Here is a 21666-nt window from a genome sequence, read left to right on the forward strand (position 1 = left end):
GTTACTTCGGTTTGTACCTTGTTTTTATTATAAATTTTATCCCTAATTTAAAATGTCCATAGCTATATAAGTAATTTTAATAGTTATTTAGAAATAATAATAATTATTCATATACTTTGTTTTGACGTATCATAAGTGCAACTTTGTTCGCCTACATGATAAATAAAGTATTTTATTTTTATTTTATTTATAAATGAAATCAGAAAATATTGATTTGTTATTAAAATAATTTAAATATATACACCATTTTATGATCCATTTTCACTAATTCCTAATGCTTCATCATCTAAATCAATTCTACACAATCTCCTAAATGTAATAATAATCTTAGGTTAAATAACTTAAGGGATATAACATTCATAAACAACCATGCTTTTTACATTATTTATTAAAAAATAAATCAAACGGTGGTCGTTTTCTTTCTAGGTTCAATTCTAATTCTGAACCCATCTGCCCTTTTCAAGATGATGTCGGCTTTCAGAGAGAACTGTTCTTCGGGAATATCCGAGACAGTTCTATAGCTTCGCAGGATTGTTGACAGCAGTATCTTTAGTTTCAAGAGAGCGTATTTGCGACCTGGGAAATAATTAAAAAATATTACGTATTTCGTGTGTAACTGATTGAATATTTAAAGTTCTATTATAAGCTAATGCGTATATAATTGCGTAGTAGACGTTGAAAATAAATACTTAATAAACAATAGGTTAACATCATGAAATATACAATTGAATTTATTTGACTCACTGTAATAAATAAAATTATTTTTTAAAACACAATTTATATTTTCTGCCCAATGACATCTATAATTAAAGAGGAATCATGGATCCTCTGCCGGTTTGAAAGAAAAGGGATTACCTAGGGAAGTGAGTATTTGGACCTCTGCAAATCTCCCACACGGAGCACCAATCATAAAACTAGCATTGGTTTTCTTTAAAAAAAAAAAAAAAATTGGAAAAGTCAATCCTTCACGGTGTATACAAATATGTCTACAGATGATGATGATGATGATTATAAGCGATTATGTAGATGGTTGATTTGCCTGTCTCGTCATTGAATTATATAAAAATTAATATCTATAGTGAAGAAACGGATGAATCCTTCCTAGCCGAAGCTCGGCTACAGACGCCAATATCAATGGAGATCGGCCAGGTACGCAAGAGATATAGTGCACTCTCTGTTCCTTCACTCTCATATCCCTGTGAGAGGCCAATCCGACATGGCCGGAGAGAGATCACGCGCAGGGCTAAAGGTTTTAAGTGCTTTCCGAGGCACAGACGGAGAGGGTATCACACCGCCAACTTCCTGACTCCCAGCTGCGACTGAGTAATTTTTGAGATGGAAAAACCCAGTTACAATTCTTTTTATCCCGACTCGGGATTCGAACCTAGGTCCACATTACGTTATTAGATGATTACACCAAGATCATTAGATCTACGCTACCAAAGCAGTGATATCTCTAGTAAATTGTTACTTACCGACACAGCTCCTAGGTCCAGCGCTGAATGGTATGTAGCTATAGTAATGTCTATTCTGCGTGTTTTCAGGCAAGAAGTTGTCTGGATTAAACTCATCGGGATTTTTGTAATGTTTTGGATTACGATGCAGTTTATAGGTCCCAATGACCACAGTTGATCCGGCTGGCAGTAAGTAGTTGTTGGTAACTGAAAAAAAAAATGATAAAACATACTCTATTTGCAATATTTTACTATGGATTAAACTTAAAATCATTTTAAGGGAAAATAGGTTTGGTCATATAATTTAGCATAGCTTCTATAAACACTCCCGAAGAGGTAGATAGGTTTACTGGTGGTAAGTCTCGCATATGTGAGAGTCCGCTTGGGTAGGTACCACCGCAATATCTATTTTTGCCGCCAAGCAGCAGTGTATAGTCACTGTTGTGTTCCGGATTGACGAACATTGTAGCCAGTGTAATTATTGGACATAATAAGGCTTAACATCTCATGTCGCAGGATGGCGAGCAAAGTGGAATACTTACCAAACAATACTTTGTAATTCAAGGTGTTGGATGGTGTTTCTACTGTTTATGGGCTGTCGTATCGCTCACCATCAAGCGAACGGTAAGCATGTCAAATTTGCCATTCAAAACAAAGAAAAAACATAGAAGTGCAATAAGTGTACCCACAGATATATGGCGTATGCGATGGTTTATTTTGTTGAGGACTATATTATAAATAATTTTTGAATTATGTTTTTTAGTTCTAATAAGTAAAAGACAATGTATTTTGGGCTGGTATTACACATTTTACAAATTGCTTACCAATTTTAACATCACGATTTAAATGCCTGGCGATTATAGGTACTGGTGGGTACATTCTTAATGATTCAAGTATGACTCTCTCAAGGTATTTCATTCGGAGAGTGTCATCAAATGTTACTTGTCTATCCGAATCGCCGAAAATTTCGTGTAATTCTTTATACACTTCGTCTTGTATGTGCTGATGGATGCCTAGAAGGCAGAGAACGAAACTGGAACCAGCGGCTGTCGTGTCGTGACCCTGAAGTAAAATATATTATTAAATAATTAAATGAAAAAAATAAAATAATATATTCATGCTGAAAAAAAAATGAATTACTATGTAAAAATATTTATGAAAAAATATAAAAGAAGACAGGATACTGTATTTTGTACTAGCTACTGCTATGACGATGTGATACCCAAAATAGTTAGCAAGTTAAAACAAGTAACAAAACGACATTAACTTAAAATTAATAATTCAATTTGAATGAAGATGTTTTAATTCGTTTACAAAATATATCATATTATTAATTGATATTACAATTTTTCCAACGTTACCTCGAACATGATAGTGTCCACTTCCTCTTTAATTTCACTATCGCTTATTTTGTTTGTTTCGTTTTGGGCAGATTCGATCATTAAATCTAAGAAAGCAAGTCGTTTTTTCTGACCTGTAATATAAATTTGTAATTTTTTTATCTGTTATAAAGAAAACAACGTTGCTAAAGTTTCATCACTAGCCCAACGACAGAAATGAAAACAAATATCTAATAACTTTTCAAGTAATTCCTCTTTAAGGACTTCATCATTCTGCTCAAGACAGCTGGTTATGAGTTCTCCTCATGGTAAAGGAACCAAAATACAGGCATCCCATCACAGATTTCAAATTTGTACAATAGATACTGGACTTTATAACATAAATATAAAAATCGTAATGGATTTGTATGAATACACCTGCATGTCAATTTTTAATCAAAACTCACCAACATCATTTTCATCATTTAAGTCCAGATCATCTCTATAGCCCTTGAATACAGTATCTGATAAAGTCTTGCTATCGTTAGCTAATACATTGTCGATATTTGGAGCTTGCATCAATTCTGCTAACGTTGGTGGAATAATACCTTTGGCTTTGTTTTCCAAGTAAATTTCTTTTTTATTTTTGATGACCTGATGAAAAATTTTACATTAATATGAATATATCTTGAATATTTTGACTATTAAAAAATCGGATTATTTTTCTGTGTTAAATTTTTTTTAATATTAATGTAGCATTATAGTTTAAGATAAAAAAAAATTAAACCTTGTTCGTCAAACCGTGAATAATGTTTAAAAGTTCCTTTTGTTTTTTGAAAACTGAGCTTAGCTTGAAAATAGAATCAAAGCGCAGCCAGAATTTGTAATGCCTTTGATGAATTATATCACACATTCTGAAAAAAAAAAAAAACAAAATGCTTTTAATATTATTTAACAATTAGGATTAGATCCTAATTCATATTAAATTAAGTTTTACAAGAGATCATATATTAAACTCGGGTGAAAAGACACATCCTACATTGAAAATGTATATAAACGCATACACTGCGAAGTGCTAACAATGACACAGATTTTCATGTTTTTCTATGAATTGAATCTGAATTGTAAAGCCGGAGTCTTCGAAAATGTTTATTTGAAGGCGCTTATAAAAATTGCTTCTCAGTTTGTTAGATTATTTTTGGATGTATAGACTTTTTATACTGAAATTTTATATGAATTGAGACGTAAGCAGTAGTTAGTTCAAAACTTAACGTTCAGGTGTAATTTTACACATAGTACACTATATTAATTAATTTTACAATAGTTGCATATTAGAGTGTGTATTTCAAGTGCAGATAGCAGAGACTTTCTCACCCACAACAACTCCTGTACGCTAGGATCAGCAGTGGCACGCATTTTATGACATCGAGCGGTGAAGTTCTGCGAGTCTCAGGGAACACTAATTTGTCTTTATCCCGCAACGAAATTAATCGGATAACAAATAAGTGCAGACAGCAGCCACCAGATGCTATTACGCTTACGGTCGTATTCCAAACAAAGAGATACCGTCAATACTCACTTCATAACAGCCATAGCATAATCGAACCCTGATTCGTCCTGTGTTTTTCTTGTTATTCCCATTGCAGTTTCTAAAAAAACAAAAATCTTCAATACAAATCCTGCAAGATTTCTTAACTTGAAACGTTTTTATTAATTTCTACATGTAAATTGTTACTATCAAGAGTAGTTAGTATTTTGTTCTAGGGACAGCCTATATAGGCTGGCCTTCTTGATCACTTAAACTACAAAATCAGGAGTTGCTGGATTCAATTCTTGGCTTATAATAAATAACATATGCATTAAAGAGAACTAAGGAAATGTAACAAAGAACACTACTAAAGCTATAAATATATAAAATTTTGTCTTAATCAGCCATTCTTACCTAGCAAAATGTCTACAGTAACACCGCTCATGTAGTCATGGACGTCAAATGTTTTTCCCACTTCAGGCCGCATTTTATCCACAACGCTCTTAGCATTTTGATTAAAAACGTCCACAAACGATTTGAGGATGTTGATATGGAACGTGGGTGCGATCATTTTTCTGTGAGAACGCCATTTTTGTCCTATAATGTAGAAGATATTATTTAGATTACCAAATGTTTGATTGCTCTGTATGCCGCTACAAGACCTACTCTTTACTGGTAGTGTAATCTTTATTCAAGAAATATTTCTTATGCCACAATTACATATAATTATTGTATTTTATTTTGGAGGACACTGTAACTATTGTAATTACAGTTCAAGTATGAGATTGAAATTTCTCAAAATAATTAGGCTTATTATCAGACGATTGCCATCCACGTCTCCTATACATGAGATCGTAGACAACATGCTCTTTCTATTACCGATAATAAAGAACGATAAAATATACGGGAACAAGTTTAATGCTTAATGCGTTAACGATTGTAAAGTACCTGGTTGTGTATAGACTCACCTGTACTAATAAGTAAACCTTCACCAAGCCAAGGTTTGAAGAAACGGTATTCAGGCGCCTTATCGATGTGGACTTGGCTATTAAGAATCACTTCGACGTCTTCTGGTTCCGCAAGGAAGACTATAAGTTTGGATCCAAACCATCCTCGGACAACGTTTCCGTATATTTCGCTATATTTCATGGCAAGATTAATAAATTCTGTAATGAAAATATAGATTTTTATTAAAATATTTTGGTGAAAGTACGCATATATACATATAATAAAACAAAGGTGTTATATTTATTTTAAAGTACAGTTGGAATTCATAAAAATTCTGTAAGAAAGGATTCCTATTGATTATTTACGAACAAACGAAACAGTAAGGTCAATCAAGGATCAAAAATGAATTTTTAAGTGTGTTAAATGCAACATTTATTTTAACCATATTTTTAAAATTTTTAATAGTGACACTTTTATCTATGTACACAATATTTCATAAATTACGCATAACTTTAATCATATAATTAGTAAATAAAACTTACGATCAGGTGTTTTGCCAATTGCCATAAGGACGTTACCAAATAAAGGTACAGCTGTGGGGCCAGGGATTTTATTACCCAGCCTGTATTTCCTGCTTGATTGTTGCCAAACGTAAAGAGTCCATAGTAGAGTCGATAAAGAGCACAGCAAGTAGAACGATAACCATTTGTTATACTCGGGGCTTTCGTCGCTGATTGACATTTTTCTGCAAACTAAAGTAACAATTCGATTAGATATCGATTTTTATCGAATTATATAATTTCTTCTAATTGAGAAAAAAAAATATGAATATGACACTAAGAGTTATAATAACGATACGACACTATGAGTTGTAATAACGATAAAAAATATTTCAGACTACAAGCTTTTATTTAAATACTGTAAAAAGAAAAAATAATCTTTACATTTAATCCATCTTTTTTATACTATGTGTAGATAATACAATAATTATGTAAGTTGAATTTGACAAAAGTAAATCTCGCGACAAGCTTTTATCACAGCAAATCCTTTTATTTCATACCCTTATTATAAGAAATGCCTAAAAAATAACAGGTACATCATCTTGGGCCGTCCGCCATATTGAATTTAGAATAATGTCACTTAGCTAACCATAAATTGTCATCCAAACTAAACGTGTGTGCAAAATTTCACCTTAATCGGTTAAGGATACACATACAATCAACTTAAATAATAGCTTGTAATTTGTTGGTTGCTGGTGGTAGAATATTTTATATCCGCTCGGATAGCAACCACCGTACACAAGGTGTTAAAACGTGCCATAGGGGCCCACGTATGTCGCGTTCCGGGATCAGCCTGTGTATATCCAGTTCCAACAGGCCGGCATAATTGTGTCGACTGTCGAGGGGTAATCATCTCTCGTCAGTTGACATTCTATTGGACCCCACTCTACTTATCATCGGATACAGTGGGATGAATTTGCCGTATTCGTATGAAAAAAATTGGTTGTATATTATTTTATTATGTATTACCTGTTCCAATTGTGTTTGGGTTAGAACTAACTTGTGATTATTGCGCGCGCGCCCGTGTGTGTGAATAATATTTATTCATTTATTTAAATTGTTTTTGCCATCGTATTTATAAAAAATAAATAGCGTTTGTTAACCGTATAAGTAATTTATAAGTACATATATATATTTTGACCCAAACGTTGTCGTGTCAGAGAACCGAATCTCAGACCGAGGGGAATGAAAATATTTCTTTAACGGTCCTTCGACGCCACAATGTTTGGGTCAAAATATACCTTGATGCTTTTAATATACTTAAAGAACAAACGCATTTTTTTATTAGACACTTTTTGGTTTATATATTTTTTTTTATTAAATCTTTTTAAATTACTATCCTCTCCAACATGGGCTTCGATTATTACCTTTTAGTACCATCTACTTATCGAGACCATTCTTACGAGCTTAAACACGTTATATCTGCTATAAGTTGCTGAGGAGTTGGGAAATCTGAAGAATACATAAGACTGCAGCATCAAAGTTGCCATGTCTTAATACCACCCAAGTAATAGCAAACCAAATTTCAAATCAATAGAAACTATGTAAATAAGAACTGATGGCCTTCCTGAATAGATGATCCTAAAACATAGCTAAGAACTATTTTGATATCACCAGCTTTAAAATTAAATTTAAATTTAAAATACCGAATTAAAATATGTCATTACCTTTAAACTATAGCACCCCTCTTTGTCCGTAGGGCGTTAAATAGGGAATATGAATGAAATTTAATGCAAAGAAATACTGTTCTTACTATGGACTACTTCTCAGTTAATTATTTCACTGACTCATTAAATACACTCGATTAGTTATTCACACTTTTGACAGTTTAGTAACGTATTTAATACAGTACTAAAATGTCCCCACACTACCATTTAGAACGAATACCTAATACACTATGTATTCGAGTTAATTTAAATACTTAATTTAGTATTTTCATAAATTATTGATCATCTCTTTTCAACAAATTAATTAAACGACACTAACTCGCTTATAACAGTAATAATATTTATATACAACGTAGAATAAGGAAGTTAAATGTTTACTGACTTTTGCAATGTACCTATACAGGTTGTTACAATGTAAATTGTCTATTTATAATTTATAGGGTGAACAATCGCACTTTTCATGTTTGAAGCAAATTGAATTTTCAGGAATATATTATACAGGAGTTTTGAGACGGAGCACAGTTGGAAAAAAAATATTTTATATAAATTTTACTTTTTGTACTGACAGACTGATTGACTTTAGATTGTTTTTTTTTTAATTTTCCCTTTTCATCCGGCAATGACAATAACTGATAGCTACTTACGTAAAAAAAGGTAATTTATTCTGTTTCTTTTCTATCAATGTTTAATTTTTGAATTACTCTACTAAGACAATTTTTCTTATTTTTATTATAAATGAAGGAGCCTAAAATTATTATTTTTCTGACCTTAAAGTATTTAAGCCTCATATGGAGCCACAAAAGTGGCGTACCATAAGGTATTTTATTTACCTGGTAAAGCTATATTTTGTTTACGTTTTTTGAACAAAGCTGTTCAATAGATCTTATCTATATTATAGATTTGTATAAAATGAAAATCATGTTCGCTAAAGCCATTTTGAATTTGTCAACAACGTGTTTTTTTGGTAAAAACATGTGTCACATGTTTTTATTTAACAGCGAAGATAATATCCAAATCCTTATTTATTATTTAAAACCATAATACACGTATCATCACACGAATAAATACGGATGGACGGTTCATTAAACTGCAATTATTATCTTTATCATGGACCATAAAGTAACAATAAATAAATATATCTAATGATATACATCCGTAAAGTTTATTGCAGTATGTAATGTCTTAGATTATTGATTGGATTCAGATTTTTTTATAAATGGATAAATATATTATCATTACCTGTTGATATTTTATTACTTTTATTTCATTGTACATACACACGGAGTTTCGTTGTTTGATAGACAATTATTTACTTAGAAGAATTTAAAATATATAAAATATTTTCTACTTCAAATCTAATTTTTTGTGGTGATAAGAATATTGTAAAAAGTTTTTTTTATACAATGAATCCTCTACACAGTGAAGTATTCTAAAGTATACTGGCTGATCACATGTGTGATGTTGCTAGATGCTTAAAAATTAGGATTACTAACAATATTTATTTTGGACAAAAAGACTGGCATAGTCGCAAAACGACTCAAAGTCCTTACTGTAAAAGAAAAAAGTTAATGTCGAGATGGGTACCCCACTATTCTTATGGAAAGCGCTTCCACTGTTCATAACAGTAGCAACTATAAAGCGCTACGTCAGACTGCCCTGTATTTGATATATTTAATAATAATTGTAGCCCTGTAGATGTTATATACATGCACTACTAAGCACGGGCCTCCTTCACTACTGACATTGTTTTGTTCTCGATGATGGCCTAGTGCAGGTTGGTAGACTTCAAATACCTGTGACAATCTATTTCTGAGAATTCTCATGTATACATTTTTCCTTACGACGTTTTCCCCCGTTAAAGCGAACAATCATTGAAAAGCAATGCACAGATAACTTTGAAAAGTCAGAAGTGTGACGTGTGTGACTAAGTCAACTATGATATCGTGTACTCTTTTATTAAATGCAGGGTGATTTTGTCTTTGTATACATCAATGAAACCATGTACCTGTCTTCTAGAAAACAACAGTTTACCCCTAGCCATAGATGTTAAATACAAAAGCGTAAGTTTTAAACAAAATAAATGTTAATAAAGAATAATGTTATTTTACATGCCCTAAGGCCATTACATGAAAATAATTTGTCGGAGCGGCAACATCATAGTCTCAGTACGAAATACATTTACCATATTCCAACTAAACTCAAAAAGGTCAAATAATCAGAAATATAAACATGGGATTTATTTACTAACATAATTGTAATTCATGAGTGATTTTTCATATATTGCTAGCACAGGTAAAGACGATGTGGTTGAATTTAGTAACGCAATATAAAACCACCCTGTAGTATAAAAGGTTGCTCGAGGCACTAGGTTAAAGAGGGTATAATATGCTATATTACTCCAGTTATTAGAAGATGATATAGCTATCAAATACACAAGCCTTTTCATGTACATCTGTATGGTCGATTGGGTCCCTAAATAAGTGGTTATCTAATTGAAAACCATCTAGATATATCTTCTGTGAGGCAATGTTTGTACTCACTACAATTAGCGCCATTATAATTGTTAATATAAATGAAAATTATAATTTCAAATGTATATTGACGTATCCGTAATCTACTTCCTACTAATATTGTGAGTGCGAAGTATGTGACAACATTTGGATGTAGAGGTAAACCCAGAAATGCTGATCGGATTTGGGTAATATTTGGCACATAGATGAACATAGTCCTGGATCAGTGGCACTTTTACTCCGGGAAGCGTTTTCAGGCAGGTTGAGCAACGTGCGACACCTAATTTTTTAAATTGAAAGCTACTACTACTGGAAGAATTGATTATATTGCTTTTTCTTCACAGATTTTTTTTTATCAAGCGGTAGCTTTGGAGCATTTAATACAGTTTAATTTTATCTTAAGAAAGTTAAGTAAAGACATCTTAAATGGTATAGTATATTTAGTAATTTAAGTGTAGCATGATATTTAAATGAACACGTTTTATTCTGGTGTTCTATTTACAATAATCATGAATCACGTTTCAACTCTAAAGAGTTAAATCTCATTATATAAAAACCTTGCGAGACAAAGAAAGTGGATGGGTGTGATATTCACATCAAATGGACAGATATCGACATCTTAAAAGATATTTTAAGTCATGGCATATGATGGATTTCATTCAGCAAACAACAGGCCCTCAAAAGGTAGTTTAAGTTTTGTATTATGAAACAGTTCAATATCTTAAATGCTTACTTAAGATCCTACTCAAGGGCAAGATTAGTTTATTAATGTGGCCCTTATTGTAGCAGTTTTTGTGTGACTACCTCTATACATTATCAGAATAATTAGCACGTCGGGAGCACTTAGCACGCGAATAACACGCGATGTGAATATCACACTCATCTATCCTGTATCCAGCGAAGTATTTGAATTCTTTAAAATTTTGTATACCGGACTACCAATATACATTTTTATAGACATTTCTTATCTAAAGAAAAATATATTATTATCTATATTTTGTGTTACTGGGAGGATAACTTCGTCCCTTTATTTATAATTTTATTGTTATCCGGTCATATAATATATTTATGATAATGTTGTTAACGACAACATGTGACATGATTTTGTAAATATTTTATAATATTATATTTCAAAAGTCAAAAACTATAATATTTCACTTAATTTTATAAAAGTTTGATCCATTTTACTGTAGAGCATAAAGTAATTATAATGTTGCATCTTGCAATTATCGAAGTAGTTAACTTCAACCAACAGAACCCCGTTATCGTTATTTATGGCAACATAGCAATAAAGCGTATTCGATAAATCCAAAACGAATCACTTTTTATACTCGACTAAGGTGCATTGAGGGACGGCAAAGATTTTAACACGCTATGTGAGTGTTATGCTCTACTTTAGGCATCCCTCCTCGTAGGCTTATTTGGCAAAGGAGGTGTCTATCGATTCATTTTTCATATGGGATAGTTATAGGCTGTATATTTTTCGATATTTTTTTTAAATTCCACTTTTTTAAGCCTAAGAAGCGATGGTATTGCCTTCTTGTTAAAAGGTTGGTAATGAATCCATGAAAATCCTGGCATTCTTGATGTTATGCTTGCTAAGAATTTAACAACATTATTGCGTGTTTTGTTTTATTTGGTAATTCTTATTTATCTATTATTTGGCTGTGGTCTGATGTTTCGCTACTTAGTGAGTATTGGCTGTTATAATACATTCAGTTACTTAATAGAAAATAAAACTATTAAGTAATCATATTAGTGTTTTTCCGGGTGTTATAATTAGTGTATGTGTATCGATTAAAATTTCCATGGTCGGGACCTCTATACTTGACATTGGCCAGGAAAACAGTCATTGTTTGCTAATTACGTGTTACTTACTGTTTCTGCATAGTAATTGTTGTGAAATTGTAGTTAATTTTGGTTTATATTTCACGTAATTTGGTTTTTCTTCGTCATGTCTACACTCAGGTACTTTTGTAAGTGGTAACACTAGGTTATAGATAATTGTTTAAAAAAATACATATTCGCTATAACCTAAAATATCAAACAAAAAGTGTTCCGCACTCAAACACATTCATGACACATTTAAATCAGTACGAACAAAAAGACAGCTAGTATTTTTCATTTACGTGTAGTTTATAAAACACTTGGATCAATTTCGAGTCTTTAGATTGTGTGCCAATGTCATCATATCTACTGCTATAAAATAAAATATCATTGGTTGTAGAGTTTTAGTTGAAGTAAGTTAGTTTCGCCTGAAGCGGTACCATCGTTGATAATAGGGGACCGGCCTATGCTTGATTTTGTGTATTATTCTATATGTAATGGTTAATAATACGAAAAAGAAGCACTCCTGCGAAAACTGCATCACAATTGGTTAAAAAATGAGCGAGTAATTCATATTTAAAATATTGTAACGTGCAGAAGTAGGCGCGATGTGGGGATATCGCTTCATCTCTTTTTTTCGCACGCGTCGTTATTCCCGATGACGTCACATGTGGATATTTCGTCTCTTTTCTGTTTATAGTCAATTGACTATAAATTATACGGGGGTAATTACCCCTTCCACCGAAATTCAAAGACTTATAACTTGTTGATTTTTTACCGGATTTTAATAATTCCTTCTGTGTTATAATTTATATTATGTAAATATTTGATAATAGTAAAGAACAAACATGAGTCCGGTACCCTATTATGTACCACGAGTACCAATGTCTCTTCTAACATTAGCATGACGAGGTGGTCTATTAGTAGCTCTTTTTATACGAGCATGGCAAAGTGATCATACTCCACCTGATGGTAAGTGGAGTAAGATCCAATAGAATGTTGACTGACGAGAGATGATTGCCGCTCGACAGTCGACACAATTACGCCGGCCTGTTGGAACCGGATACACGCAGACTAATACACGTACTTGGGTCACTATGGCGGGTTTTATCACCTTGTGTACGGTAGTCTCTATTCGGGCGGATATAAAATATATCCTACCATCAACATTGGGATGTGCTGTCGGCTTTAAAACAAAAGATATCAGGGAATCTAAGTCTTTATCATAAAACAAAATGTAATAGCAATTTATTCTACTACATTACTAAATTATAGCGGCGATAGCCTAGTTGGTTGTGGAACGGACTGCCGAGACGAATGTCCGCAGGTTCAAATCCCAAGGGCCACACATCTCTGATTTTTCTAAACAAAAATTATGTGTGTACTTTTTGTGAATTATCGCTTGCTTTAAAGGTGAAGGAAAAACATCGTTAGGAAACCTGCTTACCTGAGAAGTTCTCTATAGGAATTTTGAGAGTGTGTGAAGTCTACCAATCCGCACTAGGCCAGCGTGGTGGACTAAGGCGTAATCCCTCTCAGTAGTAGAGGATGCCCGTGCTCAGCAGTGGGCAAGTATATAATACAGGGCTGAAATTATACTAAATTTTAAGGCAGTGATACTGCCTTAAAATTTATCGATGAGCATCGAACCAGATTATAGTCAATGTAAATAAATTTGACTTCATCGTGGCTCTATCACTGCAAACCCTACAAATAATCTTTCATTGACTGATTTGAAGATCTGTCTTAGTCTGACTGGTGTTTTAGTTCTCTACGCCTATTCCTATATAATTTTAATGATAATGTCTTTTTTATATTCGAAAAAAAAGTAATAATTATTATGTAAAGTGAGTGACTGACATTTGACAAATGCAATCAAGGTTAGCATACATTTTAAAAGTTTAATTATTTCAATATTATAATTTTCTTTCTTTTTTATACAGTTACAGCATAGTATCTCCCTACTGAAGCGAAAAATCCAGTTTAATATAATTTATGATTCATGAAAAACTTGAAACTAGAGATTTCAAAAAATAATGTTTTTTGTATCCTAAAAAAGTTGTCTTCGAATTGTTTCTTTGGAGTAGATAATGGTAGAGGCAGTGGGTAGATTCCATACACTGCCGCTGATATTTGTTTACGCAATGGATCGGCTTGAATCTTGAACAAAGCGTGAAATTCCTTAGCTGTTAACTACGTTTCATTGGGATTCTAAAAAGTTTTCCTCTTTCTGACTTTACTGTTTTGCTTATCTAAAATAGTATTATTATATTCCTAGCGTTGACTATAAAATATAAGGTAGGTGCGTCTAAAAAGGGCCGGTTCCAAATAAGGTCCATCTTTTCAAACTTTACGCAGTTAATACTTAAATTAAAACGGATACCGCGCGTCGCCTCCCCAGTAACCAATCACAAAAATGCACCGACGTTCATTGCTTTCGTGCCGACCATTTTGTCAGTGCCACTGTGTGTAGCCTCAGAGGCGGTCAAAGTGTCTCAATTTATAAAAGTTCTGATTAAATTTTCTGTGTTTTAGTACTAAAACCCTGTCGTTTTGTCATAATTCTGAAATAGTAATGTTAACATACTTTCAGAACATGGATTGGCAAGGTAAGTTACCAAAGTTATTGCTTTTTTATCTCGATTTTGTTTGTTTTTTTCAGGACATATCTAAGTGCCTATGTTGGTCCACTTTTTTCAGCCCAATAAGGGCCGGACTTTATTAGGGGTACTTATTTTTAAAATAAGCATGATCCGTTATTTATAAAAGTGCGAATAAGCACATGGCACTTTTTTGCTACGATAACGACAGTTCAGTATATTATGCACAAAAAAAAACCACTTGTCTAAACATATTTTTTGCTTTGGATTTTTTCGCTTTCAAGTTTTATAAAATTTTATTTACGCAAATTAACAATACCTACCTTTTGTCAAAAGTATTTTTTCATTTTATTTTAATGATTGTTCATCCATTAATATAAGTATATTGTTTTTAGTAAAGGCAAGAATAGATCCTTTGCAAAATAGAAATTGGGGCGCAGGATGGTCTCAAACTGATTTTCAGGATGATATAAAAAACAACGAAATATCTGAGTGTGCAATAGCTATAAACTACAACATACCACGGCGAACATTGAAGAATCATATAAAATCTGGAAGCGTGGTGATGAAAATGGAAGAAAAGCTTTGATGATGTCATGCCACTATCAGAATAATAAAAAATATCTGATATTCAAGAGTCAACTTTTAAAGAGTTTCTAACTAAGGCAAAGCCGAGACGAAAAGCATTAAATTACGTCAGACTGAAAATAACCAAAGATTTATTCAAAAAAGTCAAGCAATAATACTAAAAGCCCTGCCAGACTAAAAATTATAACAACAATACTAATGGTCAAAAATGAAGGGCAAGAGAAGTCGCCTAAAGTTCTTAAGATTAAACCAGATAGAATCAAATCCAAGCAAAAAAATTAAACTGAAACATACGGTCCAAGCCAAAAAATACAAAAAAGTAATATTAATATCAGCCTTGTATTATATACTAGAAAATATATAAGTACAATAAAAATATACATGCATATTTGTTTTTAATCTTTAGGTTACTAGGTGCAGTGGTTGTCATATTTGTTATTTTCAAGCACTTAATAAGGTCCAGACTGTGAGTAAAGAAGTGTAATACCCAATAAGGTCCAAAGACAAAAACAGAAAAAACTGATTGATTAGTACATTTTATGATTTTCTTAGCTAGAATCAATAAAAAATAGCATAAAACTACAATTTGTTTCATCTATAACTCGAAAATAAAATAATTGTTACATATATACATTTCTTAATAATTTATAAGGCCCACGACACTAATTTATAATAATTTCCTTTTCATTATACGAAATCCACGAACTTAATGGTAGTTTAAAACCAATGCTTTCTTAAGATGTGATTTTTTTGGAATATAATGCCTAAGTTCCTGCAGTTTAATTATGGACCTTATTTAGAGCGCCAGTGCCCAATAAGAACTATAGACAATCTTTTAAAGAACTTATTTTGTAAGCAACTGGCCACTGCTGCCTTGTTTTTGTATAATGTATACTCTTCACATAAAAACGGTTTATTTGATCATAATGTCTTACATAGCAATTCACTTCCCAAAATTGATTTATAAGGATTTCCAAAAACCCGGCCCTTATTAGATGCAATTACCTTAATTAATATAGATAATTCGTAATATTTGATATTCTCGTTTGTAGTACGGTCACCTTTTTGGTCACAAAAGGGAAATCTAAGTTTAAAATCAGCGCCTTCGCAAATCGTTATGGCAATGTTCCGAAACACTTTGCTTATAAAATACGAGTAGGCGCTTTCAATATTTTTTTTAATGGTACTATTCAGATATTATTGACATTCGTTTCAGACATTTTCAGTTGCCTTTCTATTAGGCTTCTTTTATTTATGCGCCACAGATGAATTTGTTGTTTGATGTCACTTGTTTTTATTGTTTATATTAATTGTATAGCGCTTAAGTAGGCAATTAAAACACTAACCATATTACATTATTAACACAATCTCTATGACTCTTCTCATCGTCATTTATGTTTGTGTATTTACAACGATAATGCAATTTGTATTTGCATACCCAGTACATGACTAACTGTCATGTTGTTTGACAGGTTTTCACGTCAAGTACGTGTAGGTATTGAGTCATTCTTCTCTACCTGATTAGGGTCAAAAACTGCATTCGGATCAGTTTTGGTAACGTTTGGCATTAACATAACTTGTTTTCGTACTACTATAAAAGAGGTTGGCCATTAATTCAAGTTTCTTGGACTACAAATATTTACAATATTATGTATATTTGTCATAAGATGCGCGTACGCCGCGGCCACTGGCCCGCACACTAACTTAAAGTCTACTAATAATGATAAGATAAAGTACAATCTCATCAAGTGTTTAGAGGTTCATAAGTCCCTGTTCGAACAATGTATGATGCAGTGTCACGGCATCATTTCGAGATGGACGACGGTCGGGTGCCGGAGTTAGAGAAAATTAATAAAAATGATACGGAAAAAGAAAATGAAAATAAAGACGATTATAATAGTGACAATAGTCCATCGCCATTTCGAAGACAGGTGTGAACAAAATTTTAAGTTATGTGATGTGTGGTTATTTGTGAACGTTCCTATTATGTGATCAATTTGATACAGCAGTTAAAAATTGGGAGTGACTTTATTTTTATTTAAGTAAAAACGAAAAATGGACGTTTTAGGAATAGGTCTTTTTAATATTTGTAAAATAACGACTTTGCTAGAATTTTAATGTCATTTCATAATTTTTGTATGGTATATAGGGACTAGTGATAAAAGTGGTAAAATGCCGTTCCTTTATATAATGAAATGTAAAAATGATAGCCATGTATTAACAAAATTAAAAAATATTAATTGAAAGTGAACGGTTGCTTTGGGACCAGCTTTAGTCATAAAACTTAATTAAATCGCGTGATTTACATGTTAAATAAACAACTTACCGACAGCTTGCACGTGTTAAAATATTTCAGTGCCATGACATGTATAAAAATCGTGTATTTGAGCTCAGTTTAAAAATAGAAATATATTTAAAATTCTATTTATTCATAATAAAGATAAATAATCTACATCTAAATAGAATATAAACAAATTCAAACACTTTTGTTTAATTAGGGAAAATTTCTTTGGTAATTATAGAAATAAAATTGTAAATGAATAATACGCATTATATTTGTAAAATTCCGTACGAACATAGATTCAACCGCTAAATTATGGCAAATTTCTTACCATAGCATCGTGTCGAAACTTGTTGACTTGGTTTGGCGTTAATTAAATATGTGTGCTCTAATTTCTAATTTCTATGAAAAATATTTAATTCCGCAATATTATATTGACGTGTCATCACAGCCGTCCTCGTTGTTAAGCGTGTATTGCTCTAAATGATTTATGTTATGTATTGTTTACTATTTGATAATGTCGGGTTACACGTGCCCCTGGCCTTGTGAACTTTAATTATGGAGAGCAAAATCGTATTCCATTTTCGGAATTTATAAGTAAAAACTATTAACGAGAATATAAAATATTTAAAGAACAAAAGCAGCAATTTAAAGTCAATAAAAAAAAGATAAAATATGTGTCCAAGTTCGTCGGAGGACATACCTAACGCCCCGTCATTGTTTGTCCAATTTTTTTCTGGTATTTTAGGTACCAATAAGAACAATTCAAGTTTTTATTGACTTTTAGTATCTTTTTTTCAGGCTTTTATGTCGTTTGGCGTTTTCATGATGACGCTGGGCGCAGGCGCGACCTCGGGCATAGCCGCTATTCTCATACCTCAATTGAAACATGGCAAGGGGAAACATAAATTTTCCGTGGAACTGGTATCATGGGTAGGTACGTGTTATAATTTTGTTTACTTTGGATGATATCGTTTTAGTAAATTATCATTTTACTAATTATAATTATTTTTTTCAGCTGCGATATCTTGTTTGGCTTTATTCTTCGGTAACTTGATATCCGGATATTTAATGGAAAGATTTGGAAGACGAAGATCAATGTTGGCGTTATCTATTTTCTTCATACTCGGCTGGGCTATCATCGGTTTTGCAAACGATTTAATATCTTTGATTCTTATTGGAAGATTTATCACCGGGATATGCCAGGGTTGGCTCGGCCCGCTCGGACCAGTCTTCGTTGGAGAAATCAGCTCGCCTATATATAGAGGCTTCTTTTTAGCTTCCTTATCGTTGAGTATAGCTGTTGGTGTGTTCTTATCACATTTATTTGGAACAATTCTACACTGGAGCTACGCATCACTTTTATGTGGACTATTTCCATTGATTGGTGGGATCATGGTCTTCAATGTACCAGAGTCACCTGCCTGGCTGGCATCAAGAAACAGAATTGACGATTGTATTGCCTCTTTCAAATGGTATAGAGGAGCAAGTGCTGCTATGAAGAATGAACTGGATAAAATGTTGGCTGAGCAAACAAAGAAAGACAAGACTAGGGGCAAGATTGAAATGTTGAGAGAGAATATAAAGAAACCGGAATTTTACAAACCGTTAGCCATCATGACGGTATTTTTTGCGACCACGCAACTCTCAGGAGTAAATGTGATATGTGCGTATACGACAGACATGATGAAAGTGTTAATTGGTAATAGTTCAAGCCGGTCTCACGAATATGTTGCTATGTTAAGTATAGATATTTTAAGATGTGTATCATTAGCAATAGCCTGTGTTTTGTTAAGGAAATCTGGTAGAAGACCGATGGCGTTGTTCAGTGGCACGTGTACGTGTATATCTTTGATCGGTTTAGCCTTGTATTTGTATTTATTAGAAAACGGAACGATACATCACAAGTCAGCCATCGTTTCATTAGGATTGATGGCGTTTTATATAACAGTTTCTCATTTGGGTATAGCTCCACTTCCATGGAATATGGTTGGTGAACTGTTTGCAGTGGAAACCAAAGGTTTGGGTTCTGGTGTAAGTGTGATGATGACATCCATAGCATTCTTTGGAACAGTAAAAACGGCCCCCGCTATGTTCGAGAGCATAGGCCATCATGGCGCTTACTTATTTTACGGTGTGTCCACATTGTGTGGTACGATATTCTTATACTTCTTCCTACCAGAGACGAAGAATAAAACTCTATTACAAATAGAAGAATATTTCAGATATGGCAAGAAAAAGCCGATGAATAACATTAAAGACGATAATCATGTATGAAAAGGGATGTTAATAAAAGCTTTATAAATGCCTGTAGATAAATAAACGCTTAATTGTGAGTAGTATTTGAAAACATTTAGTAAATTATGTAAATAACTAGTCTAATTACGTGAAATGTGTTTCAAAATGACATCGTTAAGTAGATAATGAATTTATTTAACCTAGTAAAATAAGTGTAATGTTACTAATTGATTATTATAAGGACATGTTTATCATTATCGTTATCAGTTATAAGCCAATACTCCGCGGTTTTGTATCATTTTAAAATATATACATGATTTTAACTAAGCTAAGAACGCTGTAGTGATGTTTGTTCTATTGAAAAATATTGCGGCATCACAGTTTTTGCAATATCATTGGGTATCATTATCAAAGTCAGAAATGTTATGTTTTCTCAATATGTTACTATGTATTATTTTTGGCATATCATAGTAATTAAAGTTTATCATAACATTATAATAATGACATTTAAGAAGTAATAATGATATTTAGGAAATGTGTACCTCTAAGTAGAAAACATTAGTTCGTTGTATTTTAGAGTACTTAAATGGGAAAATTCATATAATCTTAGTGGTCATCCATTCGTCGAAATTTTGTCGAATTTTTTGTATTTTTAACACATATACAAAATTTAATACTTGTGCATTCCTTCTCAATATCAATTTTAATTATATCAAATCTCACACTACTGTGCGGGCAATGTGCTAAAAAGGGATATAAAGTTTTTATTCATGTATTAATTATAAAGCAGTGCCATAACGAGTAAGAAGTTACTGCAAAAAATAGTAGTGATGACCAGTTGAATTATTGTCATGATCTCCTATTTTTACCTCAGTTTTTATATTGTGCACATATTTTGTCCACCTAATTAATGTTTCTGGTGTTTCAAATTTAAATATAAATATTTTTAGATATATTTCGAAGTCAATAACCTTTCGAATCGCGACTATACAAGTAAATTATCATATGATTCATATAAAACATATTGTAACAAAGGAAATTGCAGTCACCAAGATTATAAATTAAAATGATTCTCGAATTAAAATGTGTTTTCTTTAAAATAAAACAAGCTTTTATTCCTTTGATTTCCGGAATTAATTTCTTTAACTCTGTCTAAATCGCAGAAGCAAACAACAAGCAGTCCACCAATGAGTGTCTGCTTTGATATTCCTTTACAGGAATACAATAAAATTAACTCTAAGACAATAAAACAATACCATTTAATTTCTAAAGTAGAGTTTTTAATTCAACGGAGTAACTTGACAGATGAATAGATGTCAGTATGGGAGATACATGAATTTAAATAGTTATGAGGCAAATGTCGATATCTCAATAACATTTTCAATTTTATTGTAAATAATAATTATTCAATATGAATTGATAAAATGGAATATTGCGCATTTGCATTCGTGTAAATAAACTGATTCTGTATATTGAAAGAACGAAATTGGTAGGTAGCAAACTTAATTATAGATAGATAAAAACACTTTTCGAAGTATTTATGTAATTTGGCACCGTTCTCTGTTCAATAATAAAATATTGTTATAGGAACCGAATATCGTAAAACCGTTTCGTTTTTTTAAATAGGATATGTGTTTTGTCAATAGGATCAGCAATAGTTCTGGGTTTTAGTTTTGGGTTAACTAGCAACTTGTGCATTTACTTTTGTCAAACTACTCCTTCAAATCAAACTCGAGTACATTATTTATCATAACAACATAATATAATAATAAAAGCTTCCTGATAATTCCACCCCACGCACTGCAAAACCTAATAATTAAGAATACAATTTGTTTACACGAAAGGGCGTTCTTCTTCGATGCACAAGCAATAAACAATATAGGCTATTTCACAGTCAGTTAGAGATGGCAATTGGCACGTGTCTGCATTAAAAACATTACACACGGACCAGGAACTTGTATTCGCCAACATCTGCGGGAGATTTTTTGCATCCCAGAGGTTCCCACGTTGGAACGCGACGTGTTTTTGTCGCGCATCAACAAAAACAACGAGGAAACCATATGGAGAGTGGATTTAGTTATTTTCGGATGAAGACCCGACGTGTTTATGAAGTAAAGTGTGAGGAAGTTATTAATGAATGTGTACA

At 32.4% G+C, this 21666-nt stretch overlaps 2 protein-coding genes across 7 annotated transcripts in view; one reads left to right on the forward strand and one right to left on the reverse strand.

The window, feature by feature from the left end:
- Positions 1–370: 370 nt before the first annotated feature.
- Positions 371–21666, reverse strand: part of LOC115443976 (cytochrome P450 4g15) — a 201279-nt gene continuing 179983 nt past the window's right edge. For 2 of the 5 annotated variants that reach the window (XM_037441360.1, XM_030169592.2), the window contains exons 2-11: positions 5792–6001; positions 5270–5467; positions 4716–4898; positions 4353–4422; positions 3561–3687; positions 3241–3427; positions 2816–2928; positions 2279–2516; positions 1476–1661; positions 371–576 (exon numbers count right to left, since the gene is read on the reverse strand). In XM_037441360.1, the coding sequence (XP_037297257.1) occupies positions 401–576; positions 1476–1661; positions 2279–2516; positions 2816–2928; positions 3241–3427; positions 3561–3687; positions 4353–4422; positions 4716–4898; positions 5270–5467; positions 5792–5990 (1677 nt within the window). In that variant the 5' untranslated portion in view covers positions 5991–6001 and the 3' untranslated portion in view covers positions 371–400. Of the gene's footprint in view, positions 577–1475; positions 1662–2278; positions 2517–2815; positions 2929–3240; positions 3428–3560; positions 3688–4352; positions 4423–4715; positions 4899–5269; positions 5468–5791; positions 6002–6778; positions 6800–7476; positions 7812–7858; positions 8055–21666 lie in introns of those variants that run through there. The other 3 variants (XM_030169593.2, XM_030169591.2, XM_030169594.2) reach the window with 3 other exon arrangements.
- LOC115443979 (facilitated trehalose transporter Tret1) lies at positions 16762–20625 on the forward strand. 2 transcript variants are annotated; one of them, XM_037441361.1, is made up of 3 exons: positions 16762–16932; positions 18084–18215; positions 18301–20625. In XM_037441361.1, the coding sequence occupies exons 2-3, from the start codon at positions 18212–18214 to the stop codon at positions 19557–19559; spliced, it is 1263 nt and encodes a 420-aa protein (XP_037297258.1). In that variant the 5' UTR covers positions 16762–16932; positions 18084–18211; the 3' UTR covers positions 19560–20625. The 2 variants fall into 2 exon arrangements, with proteins under 2 accessions (XP_037297258.1, XP_030025455.1); XM_030169595.2 differs by having other exon boundaries at positions 18084–18219; positions 18301–20604.

This window comes from Manduca sexta, chromosome 22, assembly GCF_014839805.1.
Source record: "Manduca sexta isolate Smith_Timp_Sample1 chromosome 22, JHU_Msex_v1.0, whole genome shotgun sequence".
NCBI classification, from domain to species: Eukaryota; Metazoa; Arthropoda; class Insecta; order Lepidoptera; family Sphingidae; genus Manduca; species Manduca sexta.

Bases quoted from the DNA above. Each gene is read 5' to 3' on its own strand.
- LOC115443979 (XM_030169595.2), top strand. From the start codon at position 16,783: ATGTATGATGCAGTGTCACGGCATCATTTCGAGATGGACGACGGTCGG. The intron at 16,933-18,083 runs GTGTGAACAAAA...TCTTTTTTTCAG, and splicing joins CATCGCCATTTCGAAGACAG to GCTTTTATGTCGTTTGGCGT. The intron at 18,220-18,300 runs GTACGTGTTATA...TATTTTTTTCAG, and splicing joins GGAACTGGTATCATGGGTAG to CTGCGATATCTTGTTTGGCT.